At 49.1% G+C, this 23,681-nt stretch overlaps 1 protein-coding gene across 1 annotated transcript; it reads left to right on the top strand.

Annotated features, from left to right (window-relative positions):
• Window positions 1–5,735: 5,735 nt before the first annotated feature.
• LOC146036783 (uncharacterized) lies at window positions 5,736–22,419 on the top strand. The gene is made up of 8 exons (XM_083160667.1): window positions 5,736–5,835; window positions 9,894–10,088; window positions 10,778–10,859; window positions 12,740–12,795; window positions 17,700–17,784; window positions 20,040–20,098; window positions 21,112–21,205; window positions 22,126–22,419. The coding sequence occupies exons 1-8, from the start codon at window positions 5,765–5,767 to the stop codon at window positions 22,186–22,188; spliced, it is 705 nt and encodes a 234-aa protein (XP_083016793.1). The 5' UTR covers window positions 5,736–5,764; the 3' UTR covers window positions 22,189–22,419.
• The last annotated feature ends 1,262 nt before the right edge of the window (window positions 22,420–23,681 follow it).

Here is a 23,681-nt window from a genome sequence, read left to right as displayed (position 1 = left end):
TATATATCATGGGGTACGCTTTGTCCTGTTATTTTTGTATTGCGCTTGTAATGCACTTTGGGCCTGATTTCAATTTGTACACTAATAGTTACACAGCGGTGATGCTAAGTGTCGCAAGTGTAGCCACAACCCACAAATGAATAGGGATGCTTATCTGAGCACCATCTTTCCCCTAACACCATGTTTTCTGCCTAACGCTCAGTTGTGCACCGGGGCCTCCCACTTCTCTCTCTACTCTGGTTAGAGCCTATTTGTGCCATTCTCTGAAGGGAGTAGTACACACCGTTGTAGGAAATGTTCAGTTTCTTGGCTATTTCTTGCATGGAATAGCCTTTATTTCAAAGAACAAGAATAGACGGTTTCACATGAAAGTTCTCTTTTTTTTCTGGCCACAAATGAGCAAACCCATTTTCAGCTGTGCTAACATAATTGCACAAGGGTTTTCAAGGGTTTTGTAAACATCCATTAGTCTTCTAACGCGATTAGCAAACACAATGTACCATTAGAACACTGGAGCGATGGTTTCTGGAAAATACACCTATGTAGATATTCCTTTAAAAAACAGACATTTGCAGCCAGTACAGTCATGTACCACATTAACAATGTGTAGAGTGTATCTCTGATTCATTTAATGTTATATTTATTGAAAAAAAAACACAGTGCTTTTCTATCAGAAATAAAGAAAATTCGGTACTTATGTAGTATCTGGGCTGCCGATTTTTTGATTGTATGCCTTAAGTTAAGGCATACAATCAGATGCGATGCGATGCGATATCGCATCGCATCGCATCGCATGCGACCATCGGATGCGATGACCCGATTTTTCCATAGGAATCAATGTTAAAATGGACTGAGTCCATTTTAACATGGAATTCAATGGGAAAAAGGGGTCCTTTTCATACCCCTACTATCCAAGTGGGCATGGAGTTGGATATAAACCTGTGGCGAGCGTAGCGAGCCACCGAGCCCGAAGCGTGGCGAGCGGCCGGTATTCTGTGTCCCCTCGCGGGGCTCGCTACGCTCGCCACGCTTCGGGCTCGGTGGCTCGCTACGCTCGCCACAGGTTTATATCCAACTCCATGCCCACTTGGATAGTAGGGGTATGAAAAGGACCCCTTTTTCCCATTGAATTCCATGTTAAAATGGACTCAGTCCATTTTAACATTGATTCCTATGGAAAAATCGGGTCATCGCATCGCATCGCATCGATGGTCGCATGCGATGCGATGCGATGTGCCCGATTCGACCCGATTTAGAAATCGGCAGCCCAGATACTACATAAGTACCGAAAATTCTAAGTGACTCCAAACTTTTAATCGGTAGTGTGCAATGTCAACGTTCTGACCATGTCGTCATTCTCATGCCAACATTATGACTGACGACATATCATACCATGCCTCAGTGCACTGTGATCCCTGCCATGAATTATGATGCAGGAAATAATCCAAATAACATCACATATAAATCTGTGTGCAATTAAAAGCTATAATCATCACGGTGCAAAGATTGATAGCAGCCACATTATCAGCGCAGTTAATCAGTAACTTGGGCTAAATTAATGATGAGGAGGAGGAAGAAGCCGCTTAGTGCTGTGTGTGGTTCGGCTTGGACACGATGCCTTCCCGGAGATACCGTCTCTTCTCTGCGCTGATATGCACCTTGGTGGCGATGGCAGCTGGACAGCGTAAGATCACCCTTATTGGTTTATTGTGATGGGGTAACTTGGCGGTATATCAAAGTGATAGCTTGCTGCCCTTATTTCCCTTCTTAAAATGCTAAGCAGCTCAGAGATTCATTCATATGTTGGTTATCACATGCTGCCATATTTCTCTGAGTGTTCCCATTCACCATTCCACTCCTATATGAGTATTGGACCACCTCTATTACAAGCTAAGCACATGGCAATGTGCAGAGGGATCACTGGGCCAGACTACATAGCAGAAATATCACCCATAAAACTGAGGCGCGTTAATCCGGCACTTATGCTGGCCCGCATCTGTAGAGATGGGACTTGGGAACTAAAGGGCATTTGAATGCAGGCCAAGGGTAATAATGGTATGTTTGTGCATTTGCAAACGCCCGCAGATCAGTAGGCAGACACATATACAACAGGTTCTGGGGCTTAAATACAAAACATCTATGTATTTTAGCAGCGTGAAGGTATACTTAGTAACTACAGGAGTCTAGCTGTGAGTGAGGCCCATTACAGATGTTACTGTAAGTGCTCACAAGCAGGGGCACACCCAGAACATGTCCTAGTAGTGCCCTAGGTAATATGCCACACAGTAGTGCCCTAGGTAATATGCACATAGTAGTGCCCTAGGTAATATGCCACACAGTTCTGCCCTAGGTAACATGCCACATAGTAGTGCCCTAGGTAACATGCCACATAGTAGTGCCCTAGGTAACATGCCACACAGTAGTGCTCTAGGGCATAGTAGTGCCCTAGGTAATATGCCACACAGTAGTGCCCTAGGTAACATGCCACATAGTAGTGCTCTAGGTAATATGCCATATATTAGTGCTCTAGGTAACATGCCACACAGTAGTGCTCTAGGTAATATGCCACATAGTAGTGCTCTAGGTAACATGCCACACAGTAGTGCCCTAGGTAACATGCCACACAGTAGTGCCCTAGGTAACATGCCACATAGTAGTGCCCTAGGTAACATGCCACATAGTAGTGCCCTAGGTAATATGCCACACAGTTGTGCCCTAGGTAACATGCCACATAGTAATGCCCTAGGTAACATGCCACACAGTAGTGCCCTAGGTAATATGCCACACAGTTGTGCCCTAGGTAATATGCCACATAGTAGTGCCCTAGGTAATATGCCACACAGTTGTGCCCTAGGTAATATGCCACATAGTAGTGCCCTAGGTAATATGCCACACAGTTGTGCCCTAGGTAACATGCCACACAGTAGTGCTCTAGGTAACATGCCACACAGTACTGCTCTAGGTAACATGCCACACAGTAGTGCTCTAGGTAACATGCCACACAGTAGTGCCCTAGGTAACATGCCACACAGTAGTGCCCTAGGTAACATGCCACACAGTAGTGCCCTAGGTAACATGCCACAAAGTAGTGCCCTAGGTAACATGCCACACAGTAGTTCCCTAGGTAACATGCCACACAGTAGTGCTCTAGGTAACATGCCACACAGTAGTGCCCTAGGTAACATGCCACACAGTAGTTCCCTAGGTAACATGCCACACAGTAGTGCCCTAGGTAACATGCCACACAGTAGTGCTCTAGGTAACATGCCACATAGTAGTGCTCTAGGTAACATGCCACACAGTAGTGCCCTAGGTAACATGTCACACAGTAGTGCCCTAGGTAACATGTCACACAGTAGTGCTCTAGGTAACATGCCACACAGTAGTGCCCTAGGTAACATGCCACACAGTAGTTCCCTAGGTAACATGCCACACAGTAGTGCCCTAGGTAACATGCCACACAGTAGTGCTCTAGGTAACATGCCACATAGTAGTGCTCTAGGTAACATGCCACACAGTAGTGCCCTAGGTAACATGTCACACAGTAGTGCCCTAGGTAACATGTCACACAGTAGTGCTCTAGGTAACATGCCACACAGTAGTGCCCTAGGTAACATGCCACACAGTAGTTCCCTAGGTAACATGCCACACAGTAGTGCCCTAGGTAACATGCCACACAGTAGTGCTCTAGGTAACATGCCACATAGTAGTGCTCTAGGTAACATGCCACACAGTAGTGCCCTAGGTAACATGTCACATAGTAGTGCCCTAGGTAATATGCCGCATAGCTCCAGTTTATTTTAAAAACCACCATAATTCCCTACATGATGTCACATTGTAGAGCTGCCAGTACACATTACGCCACACAGTGTCCTCAACTGACATTATGACAATGTTTTCAGTTCACTATAGTGTATATATTTTTTTTGCATTGTACCACATTAAAGTGCCACCGTTCTTATTATGCAACATTTTAGATCTACAATGTCTATATCTACAGTCATATGGTCAACAGTCCAAAGGTCAATAGGGTCCAAAGGTTGAGAGTGAAAAGGTCGACAGGGTAAAAAAGAAGACAGTAAAAAGTTTAACATGGAAAAGATCAACATGTGTTTTTCATGTTTTTGGGGTGTCTATGTCAACATTGGCCGACCTGGACACCGTCTAAGTGTACCACATCCTCTTGCCACGCTGCGGGCTCGGCACACTGTTATATTTTCCCTCCGCGCCGTAGTGGATGGTAGGGTATAAAATACCACCTGTCGGCACATGTCAGCTCAAAATTTTGTATAAAACTGCATGTCAACCTTTTTCACATCAAAATTTTGACCGTGTCGACCTTTTGGTTGTCGACCTTTTGACCCTGTCGACCTTTTGAGTCTATCGACCTTTTTACTGTTAACTAATAGTGGTGGTCTTTATGATTGTCGTCCTAGAGTCAATCTATCATGAGTCCAGATACCGTTACAATGAGCAGATTATGATACATTACAGTGCCCTCCATATTGTGCCACATTAGCGGGCACTCTCAGGTGGCATAGCAGAGGCGGGGCTAAAATATTGTGATTCAGCACAAATCTCATCATCGGGTCCCTTTGGGCTGCTCACCTGTGCTCTGTTGGGGGGGGGGGGGGTTGTGATCAACTGACGGAGGGGGTCCCACACTTGGGTCCACACCAGCGAACCCACGAGCCGGTTACAAATTGTTGTGGTTTCCTGTTGACATCACAGCGCCCCCCCCATCATTATAACACCCACTACACACTCCTCTCGCTGACAGTGTGATGTCACACAGTACAGGCTGGCAATAGATCCCACCCAAATCTGGGAAATTAGCATGGACCTTTATAACTGTGTCTAGGCCCCTAAACCTCCGAGCTACGTAGCTACGGCACCCATCCACTATAGTGAATTACAGCCGCTGTGCCCGTTTGTCTCAGAACACCGGGCTGTGCCGGGCTGCTGGCTAATGTAATGTTAATGGTCTACTGGTGCGACACAGACGCACACCGGCGCACACACGCATCATGACATACATGTTCCACCCGCGCGGCATAGGGGCGACGTTCCAAAATCAGAGTAGCTCTGAGGCTTCCACTAATCTGCGACTGATGCGGGCTGGAAGTGGTCAGTGCTGCCATCCCACCCATCCCAATGCCTGAAAACGCCACAAAACGGTAGGTTTTCGCCCCCAAACGCCGGCTTCCTGTCAGTCAAACTGGGACTCCACATGGGGACAGGAGAGAGCTCCAATTGGCAAAAGGCGCTGTAGGGAGCCGGTTCCGTTTGACGTTCCGCACACCGGATAGTTCCGGCCGTACAGCTGCTATTTTGTATGGCCGAGTGCCGCAGCTGTGGGTCCGGAGGGGACTGTACATCTCCCTGCACTGGGGATATGCACAGAATTCCCCGGCAGCCCAGGTCACTGCAGGTAACCGCTCCAGTGTTCTGGAGTCCGGACCGTACTTTCATCCAATCCCCAAATGAAACATGACTGGGATAGAAATAAATGACGCAGACTCACCTCTCAGGTAAGTGGGCTGGATGTATGTATGATGTATGTATGACCGCAGCTAGGACAGTGTCACTCCCATACTTACCATCATTGACCTGCGCTCATGTACAGAGAGAAATGCCTGATTGTGAATGAGCCCCATTTCCCAGGAACGTATGATAATGGTGATGATGCGCCATTCTGTGCATGACCTTGTGCTTCTCTGTAACTGCAGCCAGCTGCGAGGGCGTGCCAGACTACGGGCACTGCATGGGTGATACGGGCGACTTCTGCTATGGCGGTATTGACTGCAGCTGTAAGGACGAGCGGGCGTTCTGCAGGTGAGATCTCTATGGTGGGTTCTACAGAAAACTTATAATGTCACTATTGTAAAATAGCCCCAAGATCAGTTCCATCCTAAAATAAAGTTGAAAGGGGCTCAGTGTGCGCGGCTGGTGGTCGGGATGATGGCGTCAGGAGACCAACAGCGGCATCCTGCTAAACACAATCCCAATATAGGACAATTACCAATGGGACGAAATTCGTGATCTGGTTCTATAGCAGCAGCTGCTGGGGGAAGCGGATAGTCAAACCCTTCTATAGGGGAAATACGACAATACGTGCAGACACAAATTAGTAGGTGGGATTGTCTGAAATGCTTTTAAATATAAATTCAAATATTTATTAACATAAGAACAATGTAAATCGATCAATGCTAAAAACAATCTTTAGATTAGTATGGCTGTTGTGAAATCTATGGAGAGCAACCATTTAAATGTGGCCAGATTGGAGGAATGCTGGGTTCCTATAATCCACGGTGGTTTATAATGTCCTGGTAAGTGAAAGACCGCTGGAGAAGATCTGTGGACTAGATGCTGTGGCCCCATTGTCCTCTCTATGATGTGGGTGGCATCGGCTGGCTGGTTGGTCTCCTGCACCAACGCATTTCGCTGTCTTTATCACAGCATTTTCAAGGCGTGTAGTGGACACAGCCAGGGTGATATTTATACCCCTCTTAATAAAACTCTAGTTCACATGATAAACATTTCTAAAGATCATAACAAATAGTAAATGTTTTACTTTTGTAGAGAGCAGAAGACAAACCTGCACCTAATGGTACAGTATATGGCTATGCCAAAAACTAGGCTAGGAAATGGTGATTTTTTATTTTGAAAGTTAAAAATATCAGAGTCCAGGCATTTCCTACGGACTTCCCGTATTTGGAGCGTAAAACAGGACGCATTTCCAGTGTTTGGAACGCAAAATGACGTGTTTCAGACAGGGCCGTGCAAGGTTTTGTTGCACCCTAGGCAAAACTGTTGCCAGCTGCGCCCCCCCGAACACCCCCACCCCCCCCACCCCCCCCCCCCCCCCCCCTTCACAGGCCTGATGGATTTTATAAAAATGACAACTATACACTCACTGGCCAAGTCTGCCTGCCCGAACATGGACCACCCTGTTTCCGGGCCTCTGTTACTTCAATCAGCTGGCAGCCGGATTGACGCTGCTGCTGCTGAAAGACGGGAAGGCGGCACTGACGACGGCTGCGCCGCTGCTGCTAGGGTGCACTGACGGTTTAAAGGAGGACGCTGCTGCTGCTGCGGAACGGGCAGGTGTGACTGATGACAGCGGCGCTGCCTCTGCTAAGGGGCGCGCAGATCGTATAAAGGACTCTGCGCTGCTGCTATGAGATTGATGGGCGATATTGACGACGGAGGACTGGAGCTGCTACTGATAAGGGGTGGACGGGAGGGTGGCTGAAGGACCGCAGATTGCTGCAGTACAGTATACCTTTCCTCTCTCTCCTATCCCGGCTGCCCGCTGCCTTCTCCTCTCCCTCTCTCTGCCCACATCGCTGAATATCTGTTTCTGGGTGCTGGGTGAAACGTGGATGCCACAAAAATCATCATAATAAAATGTTGGGGAATTAAGTGGCGCCCTCTATTGGCCTGCGCCCTAGGCAGCTGCCTAAAGTTGCCTAGTGGTAGCTCTGGCCCTGGTTTCAGATCACATTGGGCTTCCAGTTGCTGGAACTCAGCCGAACAGGTTTCCATGTTCTCGTTGTTAGTCCACATTGCATTAGTGCGTCCTCTATGGGCCAAAGGATATAGTCAGACAAACAGAGGTATAGAAGAGGATCCTCTGTTGTCCGGCGGAAATGCCCTGACTGATATTTTTAAATTTCAAAATAAAGAAAAACCACCATTTCCTAACTAACCTCATTTTTGGGATAGCCACATACTGTACCATATACCGTACCACATACCGTACCACATACCGTACCACATACCGTACCATATACTGTACCATATACCGTACCACATACTGTACCACATACTGTACCATATACCGTATCATACTGCACCATATACCGCACCATATACTGTACCACATAATGTACCACATACCGTACCACATACTGTACCATATACTGTACCATATACTGTACCATATACCGTACCATATACTGTACCATATACTGTACCATATACCATACCACATACTGTACCACATACTGTACCACATACTGTACCATATACTGTACCATATACCGTACCATATACCGTACCATATACCGTACCATATACTGTACCATATACTGTACCATATACCGTACCATATACTGTACCATATACCGTACCATATACTGTACCATATACTGTACCATATACTGTACCACATACTGTACCACATACTGTACCACATACCGTACCATATACTGTACCATATACTGTACCACATACTGTACCATATACTGTACCATATACTGTACCATATACCGTACCATATACCGTACCACATACCGTACCACATACCGTACCATATTCCATACCATATACCGTACCATATACCGTACCATATACTGTACCATATACTGTACCATATACTGTACCATATACCGTACCATATACCGTACCATATACCGTACCACATACCGTACCATATACCGTACCATATACCGTACCATATACTGTACCATATACCGTACCATATACCGTACCATATACTGTACCATATACTGTACCATATACCGTACCATATACCGCACCATATACCGCACCATATACCGTACCATATACCGTACCATATACCGTACCATATACTGTACCATTAGATTCAGGTTTGTCTTCTGCTCTCTACAAAAGTAAAGCATTTACTATTTGTTATGGTCTTTTGAAATGTGGGATTGCCTGTTCATCATGTGAACTAGATTTTTTAATTAAGAGGGGTATAAATATCAGCCTAGTGCCTAAACCTAATACCCCTCCCAGTCTAACAATACAGCCCCCGGAGTTGGAATTGGCATGCCGGCTGTTGGGATGCTGGCTGTTGGGATGCTGGCTGTTGGGATGCCGGCTGTTGGGATGCCGGCTGTTGGGATGCCGGCTGTTGGCATGCCCGCTGTTGGGATGCCCGCTGTTGGCATGCCGGCTGTTGGGATGCCGGCTGTTGGGATGCCCGCTGTTGGCGTGCCCGCTGTTGGGGTGCCGGCTGTTGGGGTGCCGGCTGTTGGCATGCCGGCTGTTGGCATGCCGGCTGTTGGGATGCCGGCTGTTGGGATGCCGGCTGTTGGGATGCCGGCTGTTGGGATGCCCGCTGTTGGGATGCCCGCTGTTGGGATGCCGGCTGTTGGTATGCCGGCTGTTGGGGTGCCGGCTGTTGGGATGCCGGCTGTTGGGATGCCCGCTGTTGGGATGCTGACTGTTGTGAGGCCCGCTGTTGGGGTGCTGGCTGTTGGGGTGCCGGCTGTTAGGATGCTGGCTGTTGGGATTCCTGCATCGGCAACTCCACTGATTTTGAGATTCTGGCACCAGTGTTGTGGCCACTAGTTGGGGTTTTAGCGCCAGTATTTCCACCACCTCCGTCCCGATCGTCTGTGTATTCTACTTCACATGCGATGTTGCTGTGGGCAACCAATAAGAATCTACTTATTATTTATTTAGCACCATCTAGATTGAAGATAGTAGACAAGATCTGATTGGTTGCCCATAGCAACACCACATGTGAAGTAGAATATTCATTTTAGTAAATTCCCCCCCTCGAGTCAAAACTGTTCAGCAGCCTAGAATAAGTAGGATAAGTTTCTGTCGCACAATGGGGGTTATTCTGATTCACTCTGAAAGGCCTTTCTGAGTGAACTAGAATAACCCCCTATGTGCCTGGCATAAAATGTGTAGAGACACAGCAGGCGTCTGAGGATGCGCCTGTGCGCCCAAACAGCATGATAGCACACTGGATAGCAGGGACCCCAGCCAGCCATAACACCCAGTCCCTGGGAACCATCTGATTGCTCCATAACATTAATGCCAGCCCATTGTATTGTTTGACGCCCGATCACTCTCAGATCGCCTGTGACGGACACATTGACATGATAACTATTTGCTTTGTCCCTCTCCAGTTGTCCATACTATAAAGGCCCAAATACAGATTACTGGTACATGGGCCCCAAGTGTGATTATCTGTGGAGTACGCAGGACCTGGTCATAATCGCTGTGTTACCGGCCGTGGCGCTGGCCTTTATTGTGGCTGTCACCGCGCAGATCATCCACTGCTACAAGACAACATCAAAGAGCAAGACTACGAAAGAGCCGCCGTAAGTCAGTAACGAGGCATTTTATGGAACAAGCTGTGATAGTATAGTAACCCGTTTTCTCTGTAATATGTAATATCTGGATTAGGGATGGCTATCGGTGGGTCACCATCGATGGTACCATTAATGGATGCTCTCAAAGGTGTGAAACCATCTGCAAGGTAACCAGCGATAGTTGCACCCTCCGATGGTCACCCCTGCTTTAGTGTGCAATGAGCTACGGCCAATCACAACCCGGGTACTGGGCATTGTAGGTATTGAGGGGTCTCCACACCATGAAGGAAGAAAAAAATGAAATCGGTAGCTCCATATCATCGATGGTGGCAAACCATCTAGTACTCCCCCATCGATTCAAAAAGTAGTCGGTACTCCACCATCTATAGTGGATAGACATCCCTCACCTTGGGAGACTTATTCGGGTTCACCATCAGGGGGAGCTGCCGAGACTCCCATACCGAACCCTTACAGAAAGGGGCCTGGACAGAAAGGGGGCCCAGGAGTGGAGTCTATCAGTAATTTGTCATAAGTTCACAGAGGACTAGAGGGGGGATGCTGCCTATTTTGTCAGTCCCGGACCCCACAAATACTGATGGCAGCCCCGCGCAGCAGTATGTTGTAGGCCGCAGTACAGGTATAACGGGCGTGGGACCCGCGTATAGTCGTCTCTTATCTCTCGTGCTTTTGTGTTTCAGGTCAAAGTCAGAGCGACAGGCAACTAACTCCCACTACAATCGCGCCTTTGTGTCCGAGGCACCGGCACATTCGCCATTTGAGGTAACGAGATGTTTAATTATACTTTACCTTATGAAAACACCTTGGTAAGCTAAATTAGCAAACGGGTCCATTGTTCTGTGTCTATGGACTCATTAGTGAGATTGCTCTGACACAAAAGCAGAACCTGGTGTTTAGTTACACAGGACATCTTGTTGTTAATTGGTGCAATTAGCTTAATGGCAAAACAGCACACAGCCCCCCCACCCCCAGCACTTTCTCCCCAGCTCCTGAGCGCTGCACAATTCATCTGGGTTACCTGCGATTCCTCGTATTACTCCTACAGACAATGGGCAGAGGATTGTTACTGTTGTTTCCCTCCGGTAATCTCTACATCTGAGAGGTCCACACGGCACCTGGATGGGGGTCTATGTACTGAGCCCCGCAGAGAGAAATGTAAATACCAACCAGCTTATGCCACAGCCTGTAACATGATCGGTAGGAGCTGATTGATACTTTACCTCTCTCCAAGGCTACTTACAAACATTTTCTATTCTGAATTGGCGACCTGCTGCGCCAAAGGCGTGGTCATTCAGCGCCACAACTCCCATTTTTATCATTTTCGGGGGTTGCCCAGCACTCCCCTAGCAACTGGGCAGCCGCAGGACCCATCCTTTTACTCCCTCCCTCCCTCCCTACTTGCACTGCGCAAGCCAACATATCTTCCAGGGGGATGCAGTCAAAATCCCGATGGTCAAAATCTCGAATGGGTCATAATACCGACAAGGTCAAAATCCCGACATTTAAAATCCCGACAAGGTCAAAATACCGACATATAGAATGTACAGTCGAAACTGTCAACATGACTTGTCACATGGTCGACATGGGTATTTTCACAGTTTTTTGACCCGACGTGCCGACAGGTGGTATTTCATGCCCTACCATCCACTAGGGCAGGGCTGGGCAAAACCGGCCCTCCAGATGTTGATGAACTACACATCCCAGCATGCCTTGCATCAGTTTCAGCATGGCCACATAGCAAAACTAATGCAAAGCATCCTGGGCAGGGCCGGCGCCACCATTAGGCAGCTCTAGGCATTTGCCTAGGACGCCGGCACCTGGAGGGCGGCAGTTCGCCCTCAACCCCAGCATTTAGCGAACGGTACCTGTGAAAAAACGTGCGTCCCCGGCGTCCCTGCTGAGTGCTGGTGCGTGCAGGGGTGTCCGTGCCGCCGGGGGAACCTGCGGCGCTGTTATTGTGTGTAAGCTGGCCGCGGCCGGCGGGGTCCCTACAGTGAATAGAAAATAACTAGCACGCACCAGCACTCAGCAGGGACGCCGGGGACGCACGTTTTTCGTTTTTTCACAGGTACCACCCCCACCCCCCCCCCCCGGCACCGGGGCGCCCCCACCCCGACTCGCCTGGGGCGCTCCGGTGCCTTGCCCAGCCCTGCACTAGGGCGTCGTGGGAGAATAAAATAGTGTGCCGAGCTCAGCGAGGCACCGTGCCCGAAGCATTGCGAGAGAAGCGAGCGATGCGAGCGGCTGCGGTTCACCTCCAACTGTGTCCATGTCGACTGTGTCGACATTTGGGTAAAAAACCTGCAAAAACCCATGTCGACCTCGCGACCTGTCGACCCAAAGTCATGTTGACAGTTTCACCTGTACATTCTATATGTCGGTATTTTGTCCTTGTCGGGATTTTCACCGTCGGGATTTCATACCGAATCCCTTCCAGGCCCCATGGTAATAGGAGGGGGGGGGGCATTGGGACATGGGATCCTCCTGGGCCCTATGAATAGCTCAGGCCAAGATAAAGAAGTGTACCCCACCACCGCCACCTTTCAGCGCCCTCCGGCATCCCCGGAAGCCAGGGAGATGTGCACCCGCCGCTCACTATTGCTGTTTGTGTAATATAATGGTGTTTCCTCCTCATCATCCAGGCTGATCACCGTGCACAAGTGCTGAGGAATCCGCAGGGGGACCCAGGTAGAGTAAGGTGAGCATCGTATGAGGCCCTGCACGTGAGGACTATCACATTATGGGACTGGCTGCAGCTGTGTTCCTCTGTGCGCTGTAACAGCGGCTGACGCCACAGCTGATGTACACCATCTCTCACACACAGGGAGAGACAGACAGGGGGTGATGCTGGAGAGACAGACAGGGGGTGATGCTGGAGAGACACATGGGAGAGACAGACAGGGGGTGATGCTGGAGAGACACATGGGAGAGACAGACAGGGGGTGATGCTGGAGAGACAGACAGGGGGTGACGCTGGAGAGACACATGGGAGAGACAGACAGGGGGTGATGCTGGAGAGACACATGGGAGAGACAGACAGGGGGTGATGCTGGAGAGACACATGGGAGAGACAGACAGGGGGTGATGCTGGAGAGACACATGGGAGAGACAGACAGGGGGTGATGCTGGAGAGACAGACAGGGGGTGATGCTGGAGAGACACATGGGAGAGACAGACAGGGGGTGATGCTGGAGAGACACATGGGAGAGACAGACAGGGGGTGATGCTGGAGAGACACATGGGAGAGACAGACAGGGGGTGATGCTGGAGAGACTCATGGGAGAGACAGACAGGGGGTGATGCTGGAGAGACACATGGGAGAGACAGACAGGGGGTGATGCTGGAGAGACACATGGGAGAGACAGACAGGGGGTGATGCTGGAGAGACACATGGGAGAGACAGACAGGGGGTGATGCTGGAGAGACAGACAGGGGGTGATGCTGGAGAGACTCATGGGAGAGACAGACAGGGGGTGATGCTGGAGAGGCACATGGGAGAGACAGACAGGGGGTGATGCTGGAGAGGCACATGGGAGAGACAGACAGGGGGTGATGCTGTAGAGACACATGGGAGACACAGACAGGGGGTGATGCTGGAGAGACACATGGGAGAGACAGACAGGGGGTGATGCTGGAGAGACACATGGGAGAGACAGACAGGGGGTTATGCTGGAGAGACACATGGGAGAGACAGACAGGGGGTGATGCTGGAGAGACAGACAGGGGGTGATGCTGGAGAGACAGACAGGGGGTGATGCTGGAGAGACACATGGGAGAGACAGACAGGGGGTGATGCTGGAGAGACACATGGGAGAGACAGACAGGGGGAAATTCTGGAGAGACACATGGGAGAGACAGACAGGGGGTGATGCTGGAGAGACACATGGGAGAGACAGACAGGGGGTGATGCTGGAGAGACAGACAGGGGGTGATGCAGGAGAGACACATGGGAGAGACAGACAGGGGGTGATGCTGGAGAGACACATGGGAGAGACAGACAGGGGGTGATGCTGGAGAGACACATGGGAGAGACAGACAGGGGGAGATGCTGGAGAGACTTATGGGAGAGACAGACAGGGGGTGATGCTGGAGAGACACATGGGAGAGACAGACAGGGGGAGATGCTGGAGAGACTTATGGGAGAGACAGACAGGGGGTGATGCTGGAGAGACACATGGGAGAGACAGACAGGGGGTGATGCTGGAGAGACTCATGTGAGAGACAGACAGGGGGTGATGCTGGAGAGACACATGGGAGAGACAGACGGGGTGATGCTGGAGAGACACATGGGAGAGACAGACAGGGGGTGATGCTGGAGAGACACATGGGAGAGACAGACAGGGGGTGATTCTGGAGAGACACATGGGAGAGACAGACAGGGGGTGATGCTGGAGAGACACATGGGAGAGACAGACAGGGGGTGATGCTGGAGAGACACATGGGAGAGACAGACAGGGGGTGATGCTGGAGAGACAGACAGGGGGTGATGCTGGAGAGACACATGGGAGAGACAGACAGGGGGTGATGCTGGAGAGACACGTGGGAGAGACAGACAGGGGGTGATGCTGGAGAGACACATGGGAGAGACAGACAGGGGGTGATGCTGGAGAGACAGACAGGGGGTGATGCTGGAGAGACACATGGGAGAGACAGACAGGGGGTGATGCTGGAGAGACACATGGGAGAGACATACAGGGGGAGATGCTGGAGAGACACATGGGAGAGACAGACAGGGGGTGATGCTGGAGAGACAGACAGGGGGTGATGCTGGAGAGACACATGGGAGAGACAGACAGGGGGTGATGCTGGAGAGACACGTGGGAGAGACAGACAGGGGGTGATGCTGGAGAGACACATGGGAGAGACAGACAGGGGGTGATGCTGGAGAGACAGACAGGGGGTGATGCTGGAGAGACACATGGGAGAGACAGACAGGGGGTGATGCTGGAGAGACACATGGGAGAGACAGACAGGGGGTGATTCTGGAGAGACTCATGGGAGAGACAGACAGGGGTGATGCTGGAGAGACACATGGGAGAGACAGACAGGGGGTGATGCTGGAGAGACAGACAGGGGGTGATGCTGGAGAGACACATGGGAGAGACAGACAGGGGGTGACGCTGGAGAGACACATGGGAGAGACAGACAGGGGGTGATGCTGGAGAGACTCATGGGAGAGACAGACAGGGGTGATGCTGGAGAGACTCATGGGAGAGACAGACAGGGGTGATGCTGGAGAGACACATGGGAGAGACAGACAGGGGGTGATTCTGGAGAGACTCATGGGAGAGACAGACAGGGGTGATGCTGGAGAGACACATGGGAGAGACAGACAGGGGGTGATGCTGGAGAGACACATGGGAGAGACAGACAGGGGGTGATGCTGGAGAGACAGACGGGGTGATGCTGGAGAGACACATGGGAGAGACAGACAGGGGGTGATGCTGGAGAGACACATGGGAGAGACAGACAGGGGGTGATGCTGGAGAGACTCATGGGAGAGACAGACAGGGGTGATGCTGGAGAGACACATGGGAGAGACAGACAGGGGGTGATGCTGGAGAGACTCATGGGAGAGACAGACAGGGGGTGATGCTGGAGAGACACATGGGAGAGACAGACAGGGGGAGATGCTGGAGAGACTTATGGGAGAGACAGACAGGGGGAGATGCTGGAGAGACACATGGGAGAGACAGACAGGGGGTGATGCTGGAGAGACACATGGGAGAGATGGTATTCGGAAGGCAGTCATACATGTGTGTGATCGTGGTGTCAGTGTACAGTGGAGAGACACACGTGTATGTATGTGATGGTATTGGGAAGGCAGTCATACATGTGTGTGATCGTGGTGTCAGTGTACAGTGGAGAGACACACGTGTATGTATGTGATGGTATTGGGAAGGCAGTCATACATGTGTGTGATCGTGGTGTCAGTGTACAATGGAGAGACACACGTGTATGTATGTGATGGTATTGGGAAGGCAGTCATACATGTGTGTGATCGTGGTGTCAGTGTACAGTGGAGACACACGTGTATGTATGTGATGGTATTGGGAAGGCAGTCATACATGTGCGTGATCGTGGTGTCAGTGTACAGTGGGGAGACACACGTGTATGTATGTGATGGTATTGGGAAGGCAGTCATACATGTGTGTGATCGTGGTGTCAGTGTACAATGGAGAGACACACGTGTATGTATGTGATGGTATTGGGAAGGCAGTCATACATGTGTGTGATTGTGGTGTCAGTGTACAGTGGAGACACACGTGTATGTATGTGATGGTATTGGGAAGGCAGTCATACATGTGTGTGATCGTGGTGTCAGTGTACAGTGGGGAGACACACGTGTATGTATGTGATGGTATTGGGAAGGCAGTCATACATGTGTGTGATCGTGGTGTCAGTGTACAGTGGGGAGACACACGTGTATGTATGTGATGGTATTATGAAGGCAGTCATACATGTGTGTGATCGCGGTGTCAGTGTACAGTGGAGACACACGTGTATGTATGTGATGGTATTGGGAAGGCAGTCATACATGTGTGTGATCGTGGTGTCAGTGTACAGTGGGGAGACACACGTGTATGTATGTGATGGTATTATGAAGGCAGTCATACATGTGTGTGATCGCGGTGTCAGTGTACAGTGGGGAGACACACGTGTATGTATGTGATGGTATTATGAAGGCAGTCATACATGTGTGTGATCGCGGTGTCAGTGTACAGTGGAGACACACGTGTATGTATGTGATGGTATTGGGAAGGCAGTCATACATGTGTGTGATCGTGGTGTCAGTGTACAGTGGAGAGACACACGTGTATGTATGTGATGGTATTGGGAAGGCAGTCATACATGTGTGTGATCGTGGTGTCAGTGTACAGTGGAGACACACGTGTATGTATGTGATGGTATTGGGAAGGCAGTCATACATGTGTGTGATCGTGGTGTCAGTGTACAGTGGAGAGACACACGTGTATGTATGTGATGGTATTCGGAAGGCAGTCATACATGTGTGTGATCGTGGTGTCAGTGTACAATGAAGAGACACACGTGTATGTATGTGATGGTATTGGGAAGGCAGTTTACATGTGTGTGACCGTGGTGTCAGTGTACAGTGGGGAGACACACGTGTATGTATGTGATGGTATTGGGAAGGCAGTCATACATGTGTGTGATCGTGGTGTCAGTGTACAGTGGGGAGACACACTTGTATGTATGTGATGGTATTGGGAAGGCAGTTTACATGTGTGTGATCGTGGTGCCAGTGTACAGTGGGGAGACACACGTGTATGTATGTGATGGTATTGGGAAGGCAGTCATACATGTGTGTGATCGTGGTGTCAGTGTACAGTGGGGAGACACACGTGTATGTATGTGATGGTATTGGGAAGGCAGTCATACATATGTGTGTGATCGTGGTGTCAGTGTACAGTGGGGAGACACACGTGTATGTATGTGATGGTATTGGGAAGGCAGTCATACATGTGTGTGATCGTGGTGTCAGTGTACAGTGGGGAGACACACGTGTATGTAGAACAAGTTAACGACACTGATGAGGAAATGTTGTAGGAGATTTACCAGGATTGTGTCTTCTCTTTTTAGCCATTATGGAGACATACCTCCATCAGCGTACGTTGAACCCAGATCGCTGCCTCAGCGGGACTATGGCACCAGTGACCAACACTCTGTAAGTGGCAGCCAGCGCACTATTATGTACTGATATACAGCCGCTGGTGGCCTCTCCAGGCTGTACCGCATAGACATCTAACGCTGTAACTAGGTGAGGATAAAGATACATGGGTGATACTACACAGGAACAAACAGTTCCAGACCTTACATAGCTGCGCACCAACCTACTGCACCATGGCCTTACATAGCTGCGCACCAACCTACTGCACCATGGCCTTACATAGCTGCGCACCAACCTACTGCACCATGGCCTTACATAGCTGCGCACCAACCTACTGCACCATGGCCTTACATAGCTGCGCACCAACCTACTGCACCATGGCCTTACATAGCTGCGCACCAACCTACTGCACCATGTCCTTACATAGCTGCGCACCAACCTACTGCACCATGGCCTTACATAGCTGCGCACCAACCTACTGCTCCATGGCCTTATCTGGCTGCGCACTGACCTACTGCACCATGGCCTTACCTGGCTGCACACTGACCAACTGCACCATGGCCTTACCTGGCTGCACACTGACCAACTGCACCATGGCCTTACCTGGCTACACACTGACCTACTGCACCATGGCCTTACCTGGCTACACACTGACCTACTGCACCATGGCCTTATCTGGCCGTGCACTGACCTACTGCACCATGGCCTTACCTGGCTGCACACTGACCTACTGCACCATGGCCTCACCTGGCTGCACACTGACCTACTGCACCATGGCCTTATCTGGCTGCACACTGACCTACTGCACCATGGCCTTATCTGGCCGTGCACTGACCTACTGCACCATGGCCTTACCTGGCTGCACACTGACCTACTGCACCATGGCCTTATCTGGCTGCACACTGACCTACTGCACCATGGCCTTACCTGGCTGCACACTGACCTACTGAACCATGGCCTTATCTGGCTACACACTGACCTACTGCACCATGGCCTTATCTGGCCACACACTGACCTACTGCACCATGGCCTTATCTGGCTGCACACTGACCTACTGCACCATGGCGTTACCTGGCTGCACACTGACCTACTGCACCATGGCCTCACCTGGCTGCACACTGACCTACTGCACCATGGCCTCATCTGGCTACACACTGACCTACTGCACCATGGCCTTATCTGGCTACGTACTGACCTACTGCACCATGGCCTTATCTGGCTACACACTGACCTACTGCACCATGGCCTTACCTGGCTGCACACTGACCTACTGCACCATGGCCTTATCTGGCTGCACACTGACCTACTGCACCATGGCCTTACCTGGCTGCACACTGACCTACTGCACCATGGCCTTACCTGGCTGTGCACTGACCTACTGCACCATGGCCTTATCTGGCTACGTACTGACCTACTGCACCATGGCCTTATCTGGCTGCACACTGACCTACTGCACCATGGCCTTATCTGGCCGTGCACTGACCTACTGCACCATGGCCTTATCTGGCCGTGCACTGACCTACTGCACCATGGTCTTATCTGGCCGTGCACTGACCTACTGCATCATGGCCTTACCTGTTCACAGACAGACCTACTGCATCATGGCCTTACGTGGCTGCACACCAACCTACTGCATCATGGCCTTACGTGGCTGCACACCAACTTACTGCACCATGGCCTTATCTGGCTGCACACTGACCTACTGCACCATGGCCTTATCTCGCTGCACACTGACCTACTGCACCATGGCCTTATCTCGCTGCACACTGACCTACTGCACCATGGCCTTATCTCGCTGCACACTGACCTACTGCACCATGGCCTTATCTGGCTACACACTGACCTACTGCACCATGGCCTTATCTCGCTGTACACTGACCTACTGCACCATGGCCTTATCTGGCTGTACACTGACCTACTGCACCATGGCCTTATCTCGCTGCACACTGACCTACTGCACCATGGCCTTATCTGGCTGTACACTGACCTACTGCACCATGGCCTTATCTGGCTGCATACTGACCTACTGCACCATGGCCTCAGCAAAAGAAAAAAATAGGTGCAGGGTGTGCGGTGTGGACCCCGGCTGCCCATGTCCAACACACGCGATGCCAGTGCTTATGACCTTGTTTGCAATTACCTTGCAGATAGAGGGTGATGGTTTGCTGCATTCAGTGTCACCCAGTGACCTCAAAGCAAGGAGAGCGTGCGCCATGCACCTAATTTTGCTGTTTTTTGTAACCTAACATTTTGTAATGTATTCTGTATCGCAAACCTATTTATCAAGTGTTCTTATCTCTTATCTGATTAAGGCTAACATCTATGCACAGGTAGTGAAAAAACCCACGCCAGCTTACCCGAGCAGATTAAGGTGGGTATCAGTCTTACCTGGCGGTAAGTCGCTATCAGAACTACATAATGGGGGTTATTATAGCTGCAATTTCCATTAAGGGAAATCTGAAATAAGCAACACAAGGATGAACATCCGTGACTCAATCATGACCATCTCCTTGTCAGGATTACAGTACATATGTGAGGCCAGATGAATCCTGGGGCATGTATAGGAAGAGGTGCTGTCCGCTCTGTGCATGGGGGTACTTTATTTCATCTAGTCCCCACACCTCATGGAATATGTCACCCGAATCTCTTCAATCTGGGATCACATTAGCACTGCCCATGTAACTTTTAACTTAAAAAAGCTGTGGTTAACTTCCCCTGTGTAATAACTAACTAGTATATGGCATTTGCACCTTAATCTCCATTATTTAAGATATTTTTTGTGTATGACTGCAATATGATATAGAATTGGTGAGATACCTCCTTTCTGAAATCATACGTTCAAATAGCCCCTAAATTGTATTTAATCTAACAAATATATTGTCATCAATTTGGAAGCTCTCAGCTATCATAGAAATAGTTGTTTTATGTCAAAACAGATAAAATAAGGGGAGGTTCTGATCTGTGTCCTGTGAGTAGTTACATCAGCGTGAGTAGACTGAAGAGCTGTGTAACCTCACACCCTGCGTATTAGGGTTACTTCAGTACATGCCAGAAAGGGTTTGTTTGCCCACATCCTGTAAAGTCATTTTTATTACCTGATCCCAATATATAAGGGATCTTAAATTGAACGCAGGATCACTTCAATTGTCAGTCGGGTAGCATACAGTGACCACCATTCAAAACACTTGAATTCTCCCCCATAGAGGTGAGGATTTTGTTATATAGGTAATATAATAACTATAATTATCAGCCTCACTATTGCTGTCTAATCCTTTTATAATATGTTAACTAATGGAGAAATGTTGGGAACATGAACAAGCCAGGATAACAATACTCTACAGACCCTTCTATCGTGTGTCTAGAACAATTGTCTTCTGTTTGTAGCCATCCTGGAGACAATCGGTCCTCAGCGTATGGTGACCCCAGACCCCTGCCAGATTATGGCACAACAGAAGAAGACGGACCTCAGAAAATCTTTGTAAGTAACTGGAAATACTCCCCTATATTCTCTGACGCTGATATCAGCCTGCATCTGGGAGGGGCATTACTACATAGGCCAAGCACAGTAAGGGTGTGCGCTGGAAGACTGTGTGCACTGGGACATGGATGCATAGAGGTTTACAAACACTGCTGTCACCAATTGGTGCTGTCTGGTGTATCAGAGCCTCCAATAAAAGCTTTTCGGATGTGTTTTAAATTCCGTTCGCCACTTAAAGATCATGATTTGTACCCATTTCTTCATTGCAGTGTGCGCTGTTATGAATATCCCATTGTCTACTGACGCTACTAGAATTTATTTTGATTTATTGATTGTTGCACATTATAGAAGCATCCAGTATACCTGCTTATAGGTGGAAGATGTTCCCCACGGTAACACCAGGCTGCCCAGCGCCGCTTTCTCCAGCGTTATATAAATGGCATCTCACCACACTGATGCCTACTTCACTTATGTCACACTTACGTCGACACCAAATTGTCAGCACAGCCAAAAGGTCAATAAAAGCAAAGGGTCAACATGAAAAGGGTCCACAGAAAAAAAAGGTCGACATACTTCTTTTTTGGTGTCCAATTGTAGATTTCATCACATGGACCCCAGATTAGTGTACAGCATCTTCCTGCATGACTCACCTTGCTCGCCGTGCTTGAGGTTAGGTGCCTCGCTTCGCTACCTTGAATGGAAAAATATGCAAAAAATTCCCAAAAATTTAAAGAAAAATCATGTCAACCTTTCCAAGTGTCACTTACTGTCATTTTTGCTTGTCACATTTGGTCTGTGCCGACCTTGTCGATATCGATCATATGGAGTCGTCCTAGAGTCGACACTGCCGTCCTATCGATACCTTATGGTCCTTTGTACATATTACCAGCAGTACTAACTCCTGCACTCTGTTTCCGCAGAGGATTCCTCGGGTTGACTACAGACGGGATCCTGTCAGCGCAAGTGGCGGATGGGCAAACTGATTCTTAACTCTGGACGTCCTTAACGTGTCCTGTTTTCCCAAACCCTTCATGGAATTCAAAGGGTTAACGATTGGGAGCAGAGCGGAGACATCTGCAGGGAGTGCACCTGTCACTCACATGTCAGCAGTTGTCAGAAATCAGACATCGACCTTCACGGAATTATATCCCCCCCCCCCCCTAATTGCAGATCCACAAATATAGTCACATAGTAGTTAAGGATGAATAAAGACTTGCGTCCATCGAGATCAACCTAGGTTTTAATAGCTTGTCCCTTGTTGTATAGTGTATTCTGATATTTGTAAAGACAGGTTGTGATTCTTATTTGAACCCCTGGATGTTTTTAATAAATAAATGTTTGTCCAACTTTATTTTAAATGTATTTATGATAATAATATTTACCTTGCTTGTAGATGCTGGGATTTGACACATTTGTCTTTACGGAGGCACATATTATAAATATATATATATATATCTCTTTAGAAAGAATGAGGACACTCACCGGTCTTCTGCATTAACGAGCGTTCCTTTTAATCCATCAAATCATACTAAAGTGCAAAGTGCATGACAGTGGGCCATGGGCCAACGTTTCGGGCTGCCATCCGACCTTATCCAAGGCCCCCACTATCTCCTCCTATGCACTTTAGTATGATTTGATGGATTAAAAGGAACCGGTGAGTGTCCTCATTCTTTCAAAAGATATATTGGTTTACTGGATTTTCTGGGACACCTGAGCTGACACCTCGGCAACTGATATTGGATGAAGGCAAGTGTGATCCTTATTTTGGAATATATATATATATATATCTACTGATATTTCGGTTCTCTAACTGCCAGTAGATGCCAGGATGCCCCACCAATGACATGCTGAGACTTGCAGTCCTCTACGACTGCTGGGAGAGGTCACTTCATGCATTGTAAAGAATGATTCCGCCTAGAGCGGTTCAGGGGATGGAGGATCAATCATTACTGCAGTGGTTCCCAAACTGTGTGCTGTGGCACCCCGGGGTGCCTCCATACACTTGCAGGGGTGCGTCGGGTTGGTGGTTCAGGACCAATGCAAATTTTGAATGGTCATTGTAATAGGCAAAACCAGTGCTGGTGGCGGCCAATCATAAACTGTATAAATAAACAGAAGCGAATCCTGTCCCTCCCACACAATTAAAGATAAGGACGATATATAAACACTACTTAATTCATTATAATTTTTTTAAAATTTCTCAATAATAATCTCTTATTCGGGGGGGGGGGGGGGGGGGGGTAAGAGGTTATTACTATAGCTAGACCCCCCCCCCCCAAACAGCACTGAAGAGGACAGAAGCCTCTCTGATGATCACGTTTATTGTCTTCCTCCATAATAGAACAATGATCTCCAGTTCTTAGTAATCAATGTTATTTGTCTACAGAACTTCTAAAGCAATACAGCGTGGATGCAGCTGGTATGAGAGGCACTGCTGGGATGAGAGGCACTGCTGGTATGAGAGGCACCGCTGGTA

Source organism: Crinia signifera, chromosome 9 (genome assembly GCF_055691185.1).
Source record: "Crinia signifera chromosome 9, ASM5569118v1, whole genome shotgun sequence".
NCBI classification, from domain to species: domain Eukaryota; kingdom Metazoa; phylum Chordata; class Amphibia; order Anura; family Myobatrachidae; genus Crinia; species Crinia signifera.
This window is presented reverse-complemented; position numbering and strand designations above follow the sequence as displayed.

Coding starts and splice junctions, on each gene's coding strand:
- LOC146036783 (XM_083160667.1), top strand. CDS start 5,765: ATGGGTGATACGGGCGACTTCTGCTATGGCGGTATTGACTGCAGCTGT. Junction 10,089..10,777: donor AAGACTACGAAAGAGCCGCC/GTAAGTCAGTAA, acceptor TTTGTGTTTCAG/GTCAAAGTCAGAGCGACAGG. Junction 12,796..17,699: donor GGGGACCCAGGTAGAGTAAG/GTGAGCATCGTA, acceptor TTCTCTTTTTAG/CCATTATGGAGACATACCTC.